At 42.0% G+C, this 16,676-nt stretch overlaps 2 protein-coding genes across 2 annotated transcripts in view; one reads left to right on the top strand and one right to left on the bottom strand.

The window, feature by feature from the left end:
• The window catches only part of osbpl10b (oxysterol binding protein-like 10b), a 66,890-nt gene extending 59,467 nt beyond the window's left edge, over positions 1-7,423 (bottom strand). Inside the window, exons 1-2 of the mRNA XM_076280277.1 lie at positions 7,093-7,423; positions 1,417-1,592 (exon numbers count right to left, since the gene is read on the bottom strand). Coding sequence (XP_076136392.1) covers positions 1,417-1,592; positions 7,093-7,319 — 403 coding nt within the window. The 5' untranslated portion in view covers positions 7,320-7,423. The remainder of the gene's footprint in view (positions 1-1,416; positions 1,593-7,092) is intronic.
• A 637-nt stretch (positions 7,424-8,060) lies between these two features.
• gpd1l (glycerol-3-phosphate dehydrogenase 1 like) lies at positions 8,061-16,603 on the top strand. The gene is made up of 8 exons (XM_076280279.1): positions 8,061-8,249; positions 8,530-8,707; positions 9,292-9,432; positions 11,587-11,725; positions 11,855-11,967; positions 12,934-13,170; positions 13,529-13,635; positions 14,063-16,603. The coding sequence occupies exons 1-8, from the start codon at positions 8,206-8,208 to the stop codon at positions 14,157-14,159; spliced, it is 1,056 nt and encodes a 351-aa protein (XP_076136394.1). The 5' UTR covers positions 8,061-8,205; the 3' UTR covers positions 14,160-16,603.
• Positions 16,604-16,676: the final 73 nt, after the last annotated feature.

Raw genomic sequence — 16,676 nt, forward strand, 5'->3', positions numbered from 1 at the left:
TGTGTGTGTGTGTGTGTGTGTGTGTGTGAATGTGTGTTTGAGAGTTGCACGTCAGCTTTTTCCCACACACCACTCCCCCACCTCCTTTTGCAATATCTCACAGATGGCCTCCATTGTCAATCAATACTTAGCAAATTAAATGTTTTTTTCAGCATTTGCTGACGAACATCTACAAATTAAATTATTTACATTTTAAGTCAATCTGGGGGTAAAAGCAGGTCACGCTAAGGGGACTCATTGCTGGGGGAGTGTGGGAGGGGGGGCACGCATACGAAAGTGCAGTGATTCTGCAAATAATCTGTCAATGGCTGTCTTGCTGAACAGAACCAATTGCATCCACAGTTGCATGCATCTCATTTTATTCCCCTCCAAGTTCGCCTCCATCAGCAAACATGGAGCTGTGCATCTGAGCGCACCTCTGGGGCTTTCCCCCTCTGAAATATAGATCCGCCACTGACCCAGACCCCCCCCTGTTAATTCACAGCCATCAATAACGCTGTCCTCCCTAAAACACCTATCAAAACGCTCACCTCGCCACCCACCGGCTATAAACCCATATTTCACGCGGCCCTCGCCAGCCGGACAACTCACACACATCTTCAGCAAAGTACACTGTTAGGGAGAGATACAGGGGCTGTGGAGAAGAAAGAGTGGGAGTGGGAGAGAGAGAGCTGGAGAGAGAGAACCTGGGCAGGAGAAGAGGGAAGAGGGATCCCTTTGAACTGAAGAAGGTGACGACGAGCAATTTGTGTGGGTGGATGAGCGAACAAAAGCAAAAGCATCCATGCAGATGAAAGTGGAACGGAGAAGAAGCTGTTGATGCAGTAGGCGATTAAAAAAAAAGGAAAGAAGAGGAATCACAAGTCGACGACAGCAGAAGCAATCTTAACGTTAAAGAGGAGAACAACTTTAGGAAAAGAGGCATCTGTGGAAGGGTGGAAGTGTGGCAAGTACACAAGATCATGTCACGGGAGAGATTGGGAAGCAAGATTAAGGGCAGGTGAAGATGAACACAACAAAGAAAGAGAAAAAGGAATGGATGATTTAAACCAGTGGTTCTCAAAGTGTCAGGCAGGCCCCACTAGTGGGGAATAGAGACATGACAGGTGGGGCACAATAAATACGAGTAAATTAATTTTTTTTGTGAGCCTATCTTTAATAATGTATTCCTTTTTTGAGGAAGATAATAGATTCAAAACAAAATAGCCACACACAAACACAGGAGTCATAAACAGACAGACATATTAATTAAAATAACATCTGATCTGGTAGACTGAGACGGGAAATGTAACATGGAACCAAAATGTCAGAAAAACAGAAAAAGTTTGAGAACTACTGATTCAAACAAAGGTGTCAAGGTGACAACCCAAGCCAGAGCACACATACACGCACACATCAACCCCCCTCCCCTCTCACCTCTGAGCTTGAAGATCTCTCCATTGGTAGCGTAGATGCAGAACATGTGGGGCAGCTCGTCGTGGGGCACCACTGATGCCCCGCAGAGGGGCAGAGAGCCGCGGGGCTTCTGGCTCTGGCTCTGCTCACTCACAAAGTAGTCCAGCTGCCCCTGCTCCGCGTCCAGCACAAAGTACCTAAGGAGGAGGGGACACAATGGGTTTCCATGGGGACAGAGAATATAGAACACACATACAAACATCTCTGTAGAATTTGACCATCTGGAGTGGTCATTCTCAAGGGATGAGCTGAAAGAGGCACTGAGGGGCGGACTGGGGCACTAAATATTACCGGGAGATTTCAAGCTCCAGCAGCCCCTTTCCGACGGGGAGCCTGGCTGTTGATGGGAGTGTGACCCAACATGACCTGATTCCTATTTTGGGGGAAAATCCAGGGCTACTCAAAGTATGTCATAGCTGCTCATCTAAAATCTTCAGTCTGCACCCATCTGTACCCAGACATCGACCATGCCTTTTTCAAGCGCACAGTAATCAGCCCGGCCTCAAAGCTTTACTGGCTGACAGCGAATTATCCCGATTCTCCCGATTACCACTCTGCTACTGGGTGGATGCATATTTCATACTCTCTATATGGATGGCCATTATTACTGCCATGCCATATCCGCATTCATACAACTGTGAATATCAGCATATTTTCCCCTGCAGGTCATATCCCAGTGCATGCACTGATGAAAATAGACATGTCCATTTCAGCTCAACGAATAGGCTGTGAAAGGGGCTGGAGGTCAACTCCCTAGGTGAATACATTCTGCTGAAATTTTATTTTCTGTGTGTCACTTTGGGTAAGAGTGTCTGTCAGTCGGCTAAATGTGGTCATCAAGTGGAAATGTCACTGTCAAGTGACAACAAGGGTGAAGTGAGACAAGGGGGAAGGGTGTGGTTTGCAAAGTAAAATGGCGACCTGTGTATATCAAATCCTGGAATGTTACAGAGAGATTGCAGACAGATTGTAACATTGTGCAATGCTGAATTTATAGAAAAGAATCAAAGTCAGTGAGTCTTTGTTTTGCTAACAAGGAATGAGGAAGAACAACTAGGAATGAGGAAGAACACCACATTATAATATAACAATTACACTGAGATAATACCTTTGTGTTCTCACCATTTACCGGTACTTGTTATATCGACTAACTAGCATGATTATGGTTGCCAATCACTCAACCCTGGGAGATAGGACTATTGACTATTTTCCAATCAAATTATTTGGATTTGAACTATTTGGGGGTTTGCTATAAAATGCTATGAACTAGATTCAGAATCATGGATTACGTCTGGACGATTGCAACTCTTTTTGCCATTCCAGTTTGTGGACATGCTTTACATTCCAATGAGCTCAGAGATCCTAAGAAGCAAGTCCATTTAAATGACAGGCTGTCTCTTGAATACTTTCTCGCCCAAAGCGGAACAAGCTGCACCTGTTCAGGGCCCTAGCAGACATCCTCTGGGAAACATAAAAAAAAGTTATTGTTATTTTCTCTCAGGCTTTAAAGTTGGGTTTCTTCAGTAACTCTTATCTGCTGTGTGTCCCTCTCTCTCTTCATCCTTCTCTCTCTCTCCCACATTCTCTCTCTCTCCCTCCTTTTCTCTCTCTCTCGCTCGCTCTCACTGCAGCAAAGCGCTTACTTAGCCCATCTTGGCATGACTGCAAACTTTTCCTATTTCACATTTTCCCACTTAGTCGTATTTCCTAACGTCATGGTAGTCTGGAGGTGCCATGAGCCGTGTACTGGTGGCTAGGCATCCTTAGACACACAGTTGGGTGTGTGTGTAGTGGAATGGTGGTGGTGGTGGTGGTGGTGTGTGTGTAGTGGAATGGTGGTGGTGGTGTGTGTGTGTGTGTGTGTGTGTGGATGTGTGTTTGGGAGGGGTATGTTGTTTGTGTTTTGTGTGAATAATTAAAAAGGATAATTTGCATAGTTGTCATTCAGCTTTGCACAGTTCCTGTCAAGACTCCACAGTAATTCTCTCTGGGCTTCTAAAACCTGTCAAGTATGTTAGTGTGTGTGTGTGTGTGTGTGTGTGTGTGTGTGTGTGTGTGTGTGTGTGTGTGTGTGTGTGTGTGTGTGTGTGTGTGTGTGTGTGTGTGCGTGTGCGTGTGCGTGTGCGTGTGTGTGTTTGTGTTTGTGTGTGTGTGTGTGTGTGGACCCAACACACCCTGGATCATATTACTTCAACACTAGCTAATGGTAACACCATTAACAAGACCATCTATTGAATCTGCATTCAATTCTTGCCTCCCATTATGTAAACATAACTAAGGAATTTCTTACAGATCATTTCATTGCGTAATCAATTCATTGCCCGTGGAAAATATGGTCTGGTGTAATAGGCAGATGAAATTAAGTGAGCATCATTATGATAAAACTTTCAAATTGCTTTGATAAAACTACAAAACTTAGCCCAAAACTGTGGTCTTGTCGGGGTTCTGGAGCTAAAGAGATGGATAATTAAAAGAACACAGACTGAGATCAGAGGGAAAAATGTGTATAAATGATACAGTCATGGAAACAGGAAGGTCAGAGAAGGGGTAAGAGAGAATTTGAAGAGACATCTTTGGATGACAAAGAAATATGCTTCTCTACAACATCAAAGGAATGACCCTCTTTGATTGGGAAAAAAAGTAATTTCATACAACTTATGACATTATTAAAAGAAAGTCAGTGAATATATATATTTAAAATGTGCCCTAATTTCTACATTTAAGTCACTGAGTAGAAACAAAATGAATTTCACATAAAGGTAGACAAACTCCAGGACGAATTAATTTACTGTTTCTAAAAGAATTACATATGTTCTTAGAAACATATGGCCCATGCCAACAGAAGTGTATAGGTTCATCCGTGTAGACAGGCTACAGAATGGTAATCCAGTTGTTATAGGGTATAGTAAAACCCTTATCCTCACATTATATAAGCACTAGGGGTAATAAATAGACAAGCGGTCTTCCCCATCCCTATATCCATGAGTAAGTAACCTGAATAATGTAATTTACTGCTTTGCTATGATTGAGATGACTGCAGTACCAGTATTCAGTTGCATCTTTGCTTAAGATGCACCTATTGAGCTTGCTACTAGATGTCTAGTGGTAAAAAGAAAAGCACAGTCACACACCAGCCTTGATCTGCAAAAAAAACACACAGACACTGTGCATCAAAGCATGGCTACAGACTGCCTGCCCAGGCAGTGTATCAACGGCATATTACAAAACATTATGAGTGATAGGGCCATTTGGAGTAGCCATCCCTCCTTTACACGTTTCTTAGCCGCTCATTCAAGGCAGGGGATGTGACGAGGAGCAAAAGGGTGCATTTCAAGAATTAATCATTGTCCCTAGTGAGGCCACTGCTGACAAGGGTCAATGTGAAATTATTTAGCCAGCTTTGTTTACTTCACCCCCCCCCCCCAAAAAACAAAAAGAAAGAAAGAAAAAATCCACTGGGGTGGGATACACATTCCAATTTCTGTATGTCAACATGTTTGGCTTCCTTGGAATAGCCCTGAAGTTGCTAGGAAAGACTGCTGGCTTAGATTAGATAGCGTTCTCCATAAGCCTTCATTGCATTTCTGTAGAGACATGCATGTATAGGTGCACAAACGTGTGCGCGCGCACGCGCACGCACACACACACACACACACACACACAAACATAAAGACACACACACAAACACACACATAAAGACACAGACATGCACACGCAAGCACTCTCTCACACACACACACACACACATACACATATAAAGACACAGACTCACACACTGTACACAAACAGGCACACACATAGACACAGACACACACAAGCACACGTACACGCACGCACGCACGCACGCACGCACGCACGCACGCACGCACGCACGCACGCACGCACGCACGCACGCACGCACGCACGCACGCACGCACGCACGCACGCACGCACGCACGCACGCACGCACGCACACACACACACACACACACACACACACACACACACACACACACACACACACACACACACACACACACACACACACACACACACACACACACACACACACACACACACACACACACACACACACACACACACAACCATATCCATCCATCCATGTGACATTTATGGACATGCAGCAGTTGTCTAATATAACAGCTTGCTGCCTTAATGGTGTTTCCTGAACCAGTGAAGCAACAGTAAGTGTGTAATCTGTAATCTCTAATTTGGAGCTAGCACGACTGCATGCTTTCCTCATCTCCAGGGTCCTGCAAGGCAAGACAAGCCAGTGCTGAGCAGAGCTGAGCTGAAAACAAGCAGGAGAAGCAAAGGAGCAAGAGGAGTGGGATTTCTAGTCATTGATGACTCACACACACACACACACACACCCTCCGATTAAAAAGACCACAAATGAGATTTGCACCCCAGTGTTTGTTCGGCGAGTGTTCGTTCAGATAACACAAGCTTCCACCCCCACACCTCCACCTGGGCTCTCAAAGCAACACCTCCTTGTCCGTTTCATTGATTCGTACAAAGACTAATGATATGTGCTGTCAATACGGCTTATTGTTTCGCTTGCTCCACTTCCACTGCCAAACCCCCACCTACTAGCTTGTCTCTCTAATGTCTTATGAGGGAATAGGAAGGGGTTTCAGGGACGGAACATGGCATGGACCCAATATTTGAAGGTGATCATTTCTACATGTTGTGTAGGCCTATGCCTTTCAGATTGTGAAGACAAAGACTGGCTGGGGAAGTCCAAGACATCAATGCATTCCAATTGCGGTTTCATAAGCATCTTTACAATGTGAATGGAAGGAGGCAACACAATTGAACTCCATTGAGAATATACTCTATATGGGTGACTCAGCCCTGAGCTAGGATTAAAATTCTAATAAAATCATCTGGATGATTTAACATCTAAAACATCTGGACACTATGATTTAAATTAAATGTGCAGGCTAAACCACACTGTATGTGTGAGGAATTTATCCATTTGTGCTGACCAGCATTGCTTTATTCGAAGACCTGTTTCTCTTCTACACAATACTTTCTGATCCAAAAATTAGGCCTATCGAGTCTACTCATTGAACTGAGTTTAATCGCAAAATGGACAAATTCTCAGGATAGCTTTCCGATGAGGATTCAATGACCTGCTGCTCCTAAACATATCTGACATAACATTCAGCTACCAATCCCAGGCAACATACACAAACTGCTCAATTTTTCGAGGAATGCTTTGTGCACTGCCTGAATCAAGAAAAGATTCCACACATTCCGACTGTTTATAAACCCCAAGAGCCTTTTTTGTTTCAACATGTTGCACAAATGCCCTTTGCTCGGGAAAAAAATGACAGCTGGTCAGTAAACGTGGCAGAATGACTTATTGTTGGTTTTTCTACTCACAATAACATTCTCGTGAACTACACAACACTCGACATGGATAGACTGGAAAATCTATCGATAGCACAAAGATTATTCCTGAAACATTGTTAAAAACCGCCCACTGCCGTTCACCACATGTTAACAGACGCTGAAGTTATGCAGTCATCTTATTACTTGTCTATGCTGAATGAACAACAAAACAACAGACTTAACAGGATAGAAGGCACTAGAATGTTTCGTGCAAGACATGCTTTTAGACTATGCTACCTGTTCTGCCAGCCTTGAAGCAAATTCGTGTATTTACTCAAGACCCCCTCCAGGTGCCGCGTACGCTGGGACAAGTCGCAGCTGTCCGCCGGTGCAGCAGCCCTCACTCCGACCGAGCCTGGACCCTGCGAGCCTCCTCTCTCCAGCTTCCTTGCGGTATCCACACGTTCAAAAGGTAATTTCGTTTTATTTGCTGGAGATGAGGGATGCGACCTACTGAACGCCATGGTTTGTAATATATTTTAAGCCAAGAGCATCAGTGTTAAAAGAGCTAGAGAAACAGGCTATGCGATTTGGTCAACTTCCAGTCTGCATCAGTATTTTCTGAAGACTGTCATCTGAGCGCGCGGGATTCCTTGATGCAGCATAGTGCCTTTCTTTTAAAGGGGGGTTTCTGCTGGGAATCACCCTGTAGTCACTCCCTCCGCCCCTCCACCAACCGGATACTGCACACGGCAACACACGCTGCGTGTTCTTCATGCCTCAATTTGTTCTCCTGAAAACACCTGAAATGACCACCGACTGTGGCCAAACGTCTGTCAGTTAAGGGTTTAGCAACAGCCTACTAAAACATTAAATGATATAGGCTACTAAACTGTTGTGAGTGTGTGTATCCTTCACTCTCGTGACCTGACCTGATAATTAATACATCGTATTATAACGTAGGCCTATTATAAATTCAAATATGTCTCTTTGAGACACATGACATGGTTTAGGCTATAATTATTTATGCTGGCCTACATCTTTTGAGCCGTGTGAAAATATTTTACATAAACTAAGATATGCATAGGTTCATATATGACCAAATTATACTTGTTAGATATACCAATACCAATTTATGATAGCGCAACATCCAAAAAAGGTGTTTCAGTCAAAAACTACACTACCCAGCGTGCTTTAGTGCGACAACATCTGATGACGATATCATTCATGGTCTTGTAAAAACTCCCATTGGTATTATCCTTCAGCCTTTCCACATGGTTGAGAGCCTTGTGTAATTTCTAGCCAGACTTAATAGACAGGCTGTTGTACAATTTACTGCTATATTGTACATTTGCATTAGTAAAAGCAGGAGCGGTACAAATATATTTGAGGTTTGTAACGTTAGTTGTAATGGCTGTACCTTTGAAAGTATGCATCGTTGGCTCAGGAAACTGGTAAGTTCTTGCAGCAATTCATGAAGCAGAAGTGCATAACTTGCGTTTTAGTAGTTTAGCTTGCTAACTACATGTGAAATTACTCTGTGCATTTTTGATTTTGTTGTGTAAGCTTTGCAATATACCATTCGTGGTCAAGCAACCTATGGGGAAAGGTGATAACGTTAGTGAGTTGCAAACAGTCTCAACAGTGTTAACGTTAACTGTGCGTGTAAAGAACGTAGGACGGCTAACAGGAGCATTTGCCATGGTTGCCCTATTTCTCATTTATTTTACATAGGGGCTCTGCCATTGCAAGGATAATTGGCAACAATGCAAAGTCGCTCCCGCGTTTTGCCAGCACTGTCAACATGTGGGTGTTTGAGGAAAATATCAATGGCAAGAAGCTGACAGAAATCATCAACACCGAACACGAAAATGTCAAATACCTCCCTGGATACAAACTACCAGAAAATGTGGTAAGGTTTGTTTGGATCATGTAAAACAGGTTGTCTATATTATCTGTTACTACTATATATCACTCTGTCAGTCACTCATTCACTGGCTAATGCCTACATCAGGCTACTGGAATTATTTGTTGAGTTGTGATTATGTACTTAATCTATTAGGAAGACCAGCAGTGTGTTTTAAATGGCAGAAAACGTGATGTCTCCTAGCAAACACTCATCCCACTTCAGTATTCTATAGGACATACCCTGTACCTGAGATGGCAGTAGAAGCTATAGGCCTTACTGGACCATGGAAAGCTACGAACCAAACATGGCATAGGAATTAGTGAAAACACAATTGGGCATATTAACACAAATATACAAAAATGCCTTGTTCTTACTGCAAAAATACAAAATGTAACATAGTCACAGCTTGGACACATTCACATTCTATGCAACTATACTCATCTGTTAAGTATGTCTAAACAAACAGTTTTCTTGGCAGTTAAACTTACATTCAGCATTGTACATTTTACCTGTTGCGATACTCATGTGTAACTTGTTTCAAGATCATGATCTGAGTGTATTAATGTTGGTTCCTTGGTCTGTGCTAGGTGGCAGTTCCTCAGCTGCGGGACGCCGCAGACGGGGCCGATCTACTGGTGTTTGTGGTCCCACATCAGTTCATCCGTAAGCTCTGCGATGAGATGGTGGGCTGTATATCTGAGAAGGCCAGAGGAATCACACTCATCAAGGTAGGAGTCAGTGAAGTGAAGGATGAGCAAAGTAAAGCAGGAGCAGAGTGACATATTTCAGTGAATTACCCTCATCGGTCTGCATTTGTTAGTGTGAGCCAACAGGCAGTAGCACTGGATGCCTAGTTGTGGCATCCTATTTCAGGGCTACTCTAGAATCGACTCTACTCTATCTACTAAATGGAAGAACATTGGTAAAATTAGTATGGTTAGCACACTGTCTGACATTGTGGTTTTTGCCTGGGTCAGAGTCTTGTTATTTTATTGGGTAACATTGAGCACTGTAAGGTCATATGTCTGTGAAATCAGGCCTTCAGCAGTTGGGAAGGAAATGTTTGCCATACAGGAACTGACTGAGTGGCACAAGGCTAAATTGGTCAGTGATCTCAGCTGGATGTGTGGGGAACATTTGATGAAAGGTTTCATGTCTGGTGAAAAAAGCAGTCCTTTAAACCTATTATGTAACCACTGGCAGAGACCTACTCTGATCTGGCCATTTTGGGAAAGAGCACTGCTGTAATGGACTAGCCAGATATGGCCACACTGATAACAGCAAAAAGCTTTTTTTGTTTGTTTGTTTTCATAAATTGCACGTCACATTTTAGCAGAGATGAAAGATGACTGAGCCGATCTGGTGGGTGCAGGGATAATATGAGATCTCTAGATGGGGTAATTTTGGAGGGGTTTGGTTTGTGCTCACATCAAAGGGATGTTAGTTACGCTTTAGATCATGGACTTACTCATCCAACACAAAGTGAGCCGCTAACAATTTTATATGCACATATATCTCAGTACCTATAGCACTGATAGAAAGTGAATGATGTGACTTTGTTCAGACTTACTTTCTATATTGGTAAATAAATATTTAAACTATTTAAACATAAATAGTTTAATTTGAATATGGCTCTTGAGACCTTTTATTGTTATTGTTTGTTTATTCATTGCATATGTCTTGAGTCACAAAAGGTGTGCATGTTCTGTCTTAATCTTAATTTATCCTCATGTATTCAAAAGGTTTATGGCATGAGTTTACATTATCCCCTAACATTTACATGTGTTAGCCAATTAATTCATCAATCCCTAGCTTGATAGTGCAGCATGCTCAGGTGTCTTGTGTCCTGATGTTGACTTCCACTGCTCTGCAGCATAGCTCAGCGTGCTTCCCATTTCTGTCCGGTGCCACGTGCTCATATTTTTGGAGTGGTGTCTGCTGTCCTCGCCCTCGCGTACCTCCCCCTCTGTGCTGTACGTGCGACCCATATTCAGATAAACGACAGAGGCCGTGAAATGTTTGTGGGCTGTTTGCTGTTTGCTGTCAGGGGAAACATGCTGCCATATGTTTGGGTGAATCTTCACCGGCGAAAGGCCCATCTGGCAGTTCTGTGATGAGTAATTTACAGACTGAAGGGTGCCATTGGTCTCCTCTCTTTTTAAGGCACTTTATTTCCCCTGGTGTCGAAGTTTCTTTTTCAAGTCAAGTCAAGTGGGTTTTATTGTTATTTTGAACCATACACTGTATATAGTGAGACGAAGCAACGTTTCACCATGGATCAAGTAAAAATTACATTTTTTGACAGGCTACATTTAGTGCATACACATTATAAAGTACTACTTAAAGTAGAGCATTTTAGACAGACAAGGGACAGGACAGACAACAAAAGACAGGGCATAAGTAGCTTCTAGACTAGTAACAGAGCACTGATTGTTATAAGTTAAATTCACATTGAGGTGTAGGTAGAATATATCTATCTATATCTATATATATTTATTTATTTTTTACATTTTTATTTAATGGGGCATGAAACAACTAAGCCTTCAAGATGCTACATCTTGCCGTTGTGGCTTGAAGGGGTGACCGAGGAAATTCTTCCCCAGTTCCAAAGTCAGAGGTTTCTGTAACTCTCTGGCCCTTAACTTAAATGCTGGGGAAAGTGCAAAGTCAATATAGGTTCTTATGCATGAAGTAACAGCATTATCATGTGGCGTGACAACACCACTGTTTATGGTTAGGATCTTTCTCATGGTATTAGATTTGCAAATAGATTTTGCAGTTATTAAGCAAGCTTTATTTAGACTTTAGACTAAAGCATTTAAAGTAGGGCCGTTTGTGTCTCAGTCTCATTATCTTGGTCTGCCCATACTTCCTCTCCTTAGGGTATAGATGAAGGACCTGAGGGCCTCAAGCTGATATCCGACATCATCCGGGAGAAGATGGGGATTGATATGAGTGTGCTTATGGGGGCAAACATAGCCAATGAGGTTGCGGCTGAGAAATTCTGTGAAACTACAATTGGTGAGCACTTTCCCTATTAAAAAAAACAGCCCCAGCCAACCTAATTTACCTTGATAAATAAAATAATTACCTTTTAGGACCTTGACAGGGTTCTTGACAAAATTGGACTCTGTCCATATTGCCCTGTAGGGTCCAAGATCATGGAGAATGGGCTGCTGTTCAAAGAGCTTCTTCAGACCCCTAACTTCCGCATCACAGTGGTGGAAGACGCAGATACGGTGGAGCTCTGTGGGGCTCTGAAGGTAACAACGAACTTTATCAGCCCATCATCAAACTTTACCTATGTGGATCCTATACTCATTCTACCCTTTTTTCAGATTTGTGGTATTACTTTGTACAGTACATTCAGTGCTTATCTGATGATGTAATGTACCATATGTCCATACAATGGCTCATTCTCCATTACTCTGACATTATCAGCACAACTTCTCTCATGGGCATTGGAGGTCCGTGCACTACTACAGAAGCCTGGACTAGACCACCTACAGTTAAGAACAAAATTGTTCATACCCCTCCCTGGCAAATATTGATTTAATGTTTAATGTTTTCTCTTGACCAATATGTTTGTTCTGACTGAAAAATACACTGCCACATGGCTAAAGGTTGTAACATGGCATCAAAAAAAGAAGCGTTTTCATCTTTTCCAACATTATTATGAAAAATTATTTCCCGATCCCACCCCATCTCTCTCTCCCACTTGCTTCCTGTCACTCTCCACTGTCCTGTCCAAATAAAGGCAAAAAAGCCCAAAAAATATTCTCTAAAAAACAAAAAATGGCATGTCCGAAATTATTCATACCCTTTTTAAATAGTCAGCGGAAACATCTGTATTTGCATTCATAGCTCTCAAAATGGTTTATATAATACCTACCAAGTTTATCCATGTCTCCACAATGATTCTAGACCTGAGTTTTGAGGCAGGGATGATTTCTTTTTTTGATTCCATGTTTCTACCACATTGTCTTACAACCTTTAGCCACTTGGCAGTGTCATTTTCAGTCAGAAAAAACATATTGGTCAAGAGAAAATTAACCAATAATAAATCAATATTTGGCAGGGGTATGAATCAAATAAATCAATATTTGGCAGGAGTATGAATAATATTGTTCTTAACTCTAAATAAATGCTAAAGTAATGTTAATTAGGGAAACATGTCAAAATCCACCAAAACCCACGCTTAAGTTAATGTCTGCTCCTCTACCCTTTAGAACATTGTAGCAGTGGGGGCGGGCTTCTGTGATGGGCTGCAGTGTGGTGACAACACCAAGGCTGCTGTGATCCGCTTGGGCTTGATGGAGATGATCGCCTTCGCCAAGCTCTTCAGCAAAGACGGCACCGTCTCCTCTGCCACCTTCCTGGAGAGCTGCGGTGTGGCTGACCTCATCACCACCTGCTACGGGGGACGCAACCGCAAGGTGGCCGAAGCCTTTGCAAAGACGGGAAAGGTCAGTTTTGGAATTTGTGTGTGTGTGTGTGTGTGTGCGTGTGTAGACTTTGTAAAGGATAAGCTAGCATGTACTAGTTTACATGTGTGTAAAGTGTGTGTAGGATATAGAGTGAACATAGCTGGACTGCAATATGAACAGTCAAAACACACCCCTATATATAGTTTTGCTTTGGATAATTTGTACTTTTATGTTATATACTGACCCTTAAATATCCCATACTTCCACCATATCAGAGCATTGAGGAGCTGGTGTTATATACTTACCCTTTAATATCCCATACTTCCACCATATCAGAGCATTGAGGAGCTGGTGTTATGTACTGACCCTTTAATATCCCATACTTCCACCATATCAGAGCATTGAGGAGCTGGAGAAGGAGATGTTGAATGGGCAGAAGCTGCAGGGACCTCTGACCTCCGCTGAGGTCCACCACATCCTCAAACAGAAAGAACTGGTGGACAAGTGAGTTGATGGTTTCTGAGGGAAGAAATACCGTCATTTGTTGGTCAAGAGTTTGCTAGCTTTCATACCGTTCTGATAGCAGTTGTCCCGCTCCTTTCATTTGAACCGCCATTACTTTTCCTTACCGTATATGGTTTTGAATTTCATCAGTTGCGGTAGCAGTACGGCGGTAGTTTGTGTTGCAGTTAAGGATTTCGTAGAGAACAAAAATTAAGTCTGAAAATTAACCCAAGGGGAAACAATTAGTGCAAAAAATTAGAATTTCTTTATGGTAGATGTTGCCGATTGCATAGCCATCACTCCATGTCTCAGACTTAAGTATTTGCAATATATTATGTAAGGAATCACTGAGTATTCAGCCTACAAATGAAATGAGGAAACATATTCGGAAGTTCTGATCACAAGTCTCCCTCTTTCTCTGGTCAAGGTTTCCACTCTTCACTGCCGTCTATAAGATCTGCTTCGAGGGCAAGCCGGTCCAGGAGATGATCACCTGCCTACAGAGCCATCCGGAGCACATGTGATTGGTTCCTGAAGTTCTCTCCATCCACGGATGACGACCTCTCACCACCACTGCCATTCATACCTCCTCTCTAGTTGCGGTTGAAGAACGTCCTCAGTTTTTCGAAGCTCCTAGAACTCAACGGACACAAACACATGGCCTCTCATACCTGACTTCCTGGTGGGTTTCCATAATTATCACTGCCTAGTTATTTGAATTGGAGGCATTTGGTATAAAAAAGGCGGTTAACCTGTGGTAACACATTTCTGGGATAGGAGCTATGTTGGCCATATTAAAGTCTGGGTGATAACCTACTCATTATTATATAGTTATAGTTCTATAGTTATACTTCTTCTAACCCCATCGTCGGTCCTTTTTTCTTCAAAGTACTGGTTCAGACACGACTTGTTATTTGGTGTCTCTTGAATGATCCCTTTTCTGTGCTTGACTGCCCCCTTGTGGATAGCATTAGGTGCTATGTCTGACAGGCAGAAATATGGGAACAATTAAACTTCTAAAGATATCAAGAAATCCAGTGACACTCCATAACAACATTTAAAGTGTTTATTTCTGTTTTGTATTGTAGACAGCTGTCATATTTAGGCAGCAAATAATTAGTGCATTAACAACTCATGATTGCATGAGATTTGTCTTGACACAGTTATGGTTGGGGTTAAATTGTTATGGGCAATCCTATTAAGACATCTTTTATAACCCTACAAGAGATTTTAACACACTACACTGCCATTTCCTTACAACTTACCTTTCAGTAACGATATATGATCACTAGATGTACTCAAGAGTTTGTATAAGTTGTCAGTATTACATATTTTTTATTAGCATTACTCATATCCTTGGATATTACTAGCTCAGTAACAGTATTTGGGGCCTGGGTGCATTGAAATACATACTTATTGTTCTTTTAAAGAAAGACTTGAAGAGTAAAGCACATGGTGCAGTTACATTATGTGAAGTATTTGCTTAAAATAAGCAGTATATCAATGCACTTATTAGTTATATAATTTCTAAAGAAAATAGGGTAGGTTAAAAGAGCTGCTCTAAACTTCGGGAGTTAGTTGAGATGGATAGGTGGCCTATAAAAACAGCAGAGAAATGCCTTGAAGCCTCAGAGGTGAGGACCATGACCTAAAGGGATCTGTCCACCGCTCTGAGATAACTTGAACAGATTTACTCTGGCTGCATGGGTGGCTGTGGTGGCAATTTGTAAACTGTGATTGTGTGATTCAGCATTTAAGGTGTTCTATGTTGTATTGGTGGTCAGAAAATGTTATTTGTCCCACTGCAATTCCTTTATAGGAATGTATGTCAATTGGAAAGCTTTAGATTGCACAGACAGTTCTCTTCTCAAATTCTATTATAGCTGTCAATCTTGTTTTTTTTTTTTTTATGACAACAATTGCATGACACTTTTAACAATTAACCAGAAAAAGATACGTTTGCTCATATGTTTAAGGCTAAATTCAAACAGACATCTTCAAAGACGTGTTTGCCCTCAGATTTCAGTGTAGGCCGTCTACTATGTCTCCTCCATCATGTCCACCACTGAAATGCAACCACACATACATTGAGCAGCTTGGACCTAATACACAAAGGGGTGCTATCCCATAAGTGGATTAAGCCTAGTCCTAAAAACATTTGTGTCTCAATGCAAATCTTCATTGTACTCCTCATTTAGTCCAGAACTAGGCTTAATCCATATATGGAAAACCGGCCCGCCGTGTTTTAAACCTGTGTTGTAAATCACACAGATAATAATGTATAGTTTTTTTTTTATTTCTACTGTTTCTCTGTAAAGGCCAATAAGGTAAATAGTATTGTACCTGACAAGTTTCGGCTACCTTGCCTCTGTAGCCTTCATCAGAGGTGTCACATGAGCACCCCAGGGGACACGGCCATCCCACCACATGAGGTGGGATGGAAAACGCCATATAACACATCTCAGACGACGTCACACCAACATCACGTGACCCCTCTGATGAAGGCTACAGAGGCAAGGTAGTCGAAACTTGTCAGGTACAATACTATTTACCTTATTGGCCTTTACAGAGAAACAGTAGAAATAGTATATCAGTAGGCCTAATGAACCTCTTCAATATACTAATGTATAGTTCCTCACACCACAGTGTTTTATTTGCAACGGTATATAGCCTCTCTTCTGCTAGCTCCCCCTCATATCACACTGTTCGTTCCGGCTTAGTGAAATCCTTTTATACTTTTTTGAATCCTCTTTGGTCACAATGCAGCTGTTGAGATGTTTTTTGTTTTGTATTTTAGGTCACATCACGTTGCCTTTTTGTTACTTTATTTTGCTTTATGAATGTATCCTCCAAACCATCCTGGTATCGTTCCGTTCCATTGTAAGCCCACAAGGCTTTGCTTTTGGGTTATCTGTGATCTGTCTGTGGATGAAAAGTGTCGGTCATGTGGAAAATGATTACAGAAAAAAATAAAGAAATCTGTATTCAATGTAGACTAATGCATGTTGTTTTACCCTCCAGAACAGAAGTATGCTTTGTTC

The sequence above is a fragment of the Alosa pseudoharengus genome, unplaced genomic scaffold, assembly GCF_046254945.1.
Source record: "Alosa pseudoharengus isolate Yale_2024_CS ecotype anadromous, Long Island Sound unplaced genomic scaffold, YU_APseudo_1.1 YU_APseudo_1.1_scf_12, whole genome shotgun sequence".
NCBI classification, from domain to species: Eukaryota; Metazoa; Chordata; class Actinopteri; order Clupeiformes; family Clupeidae; genus Alosa; species Alosa pseudoharengus.

Excerpts from the sequence above, each read along its gene's own strand:
- gpd1l (XM_076280279.1), top strand. The coding sequence starts at position 8,206 with ATGGCTGTACCTTTGAAAGTATGCATCGTTGGCTCAGGAAACTG. Across the intron at positions 8,708-9,291 it reads ACAAACTACCAGAAAATGTG|GTGGCAGTTCCTCAGCTGCG; the intron begins GTAAGGTTTGTT and ends GGTCTGTGCTAG. Across the intron at positions 11,968-12,933 it reads AGCTCTGTGGGGCTCTGAAG|AACATTGTAGCAGTGGGGGC; the intron begins GTAACAACGAAC and ends TCTACCCTTTAG.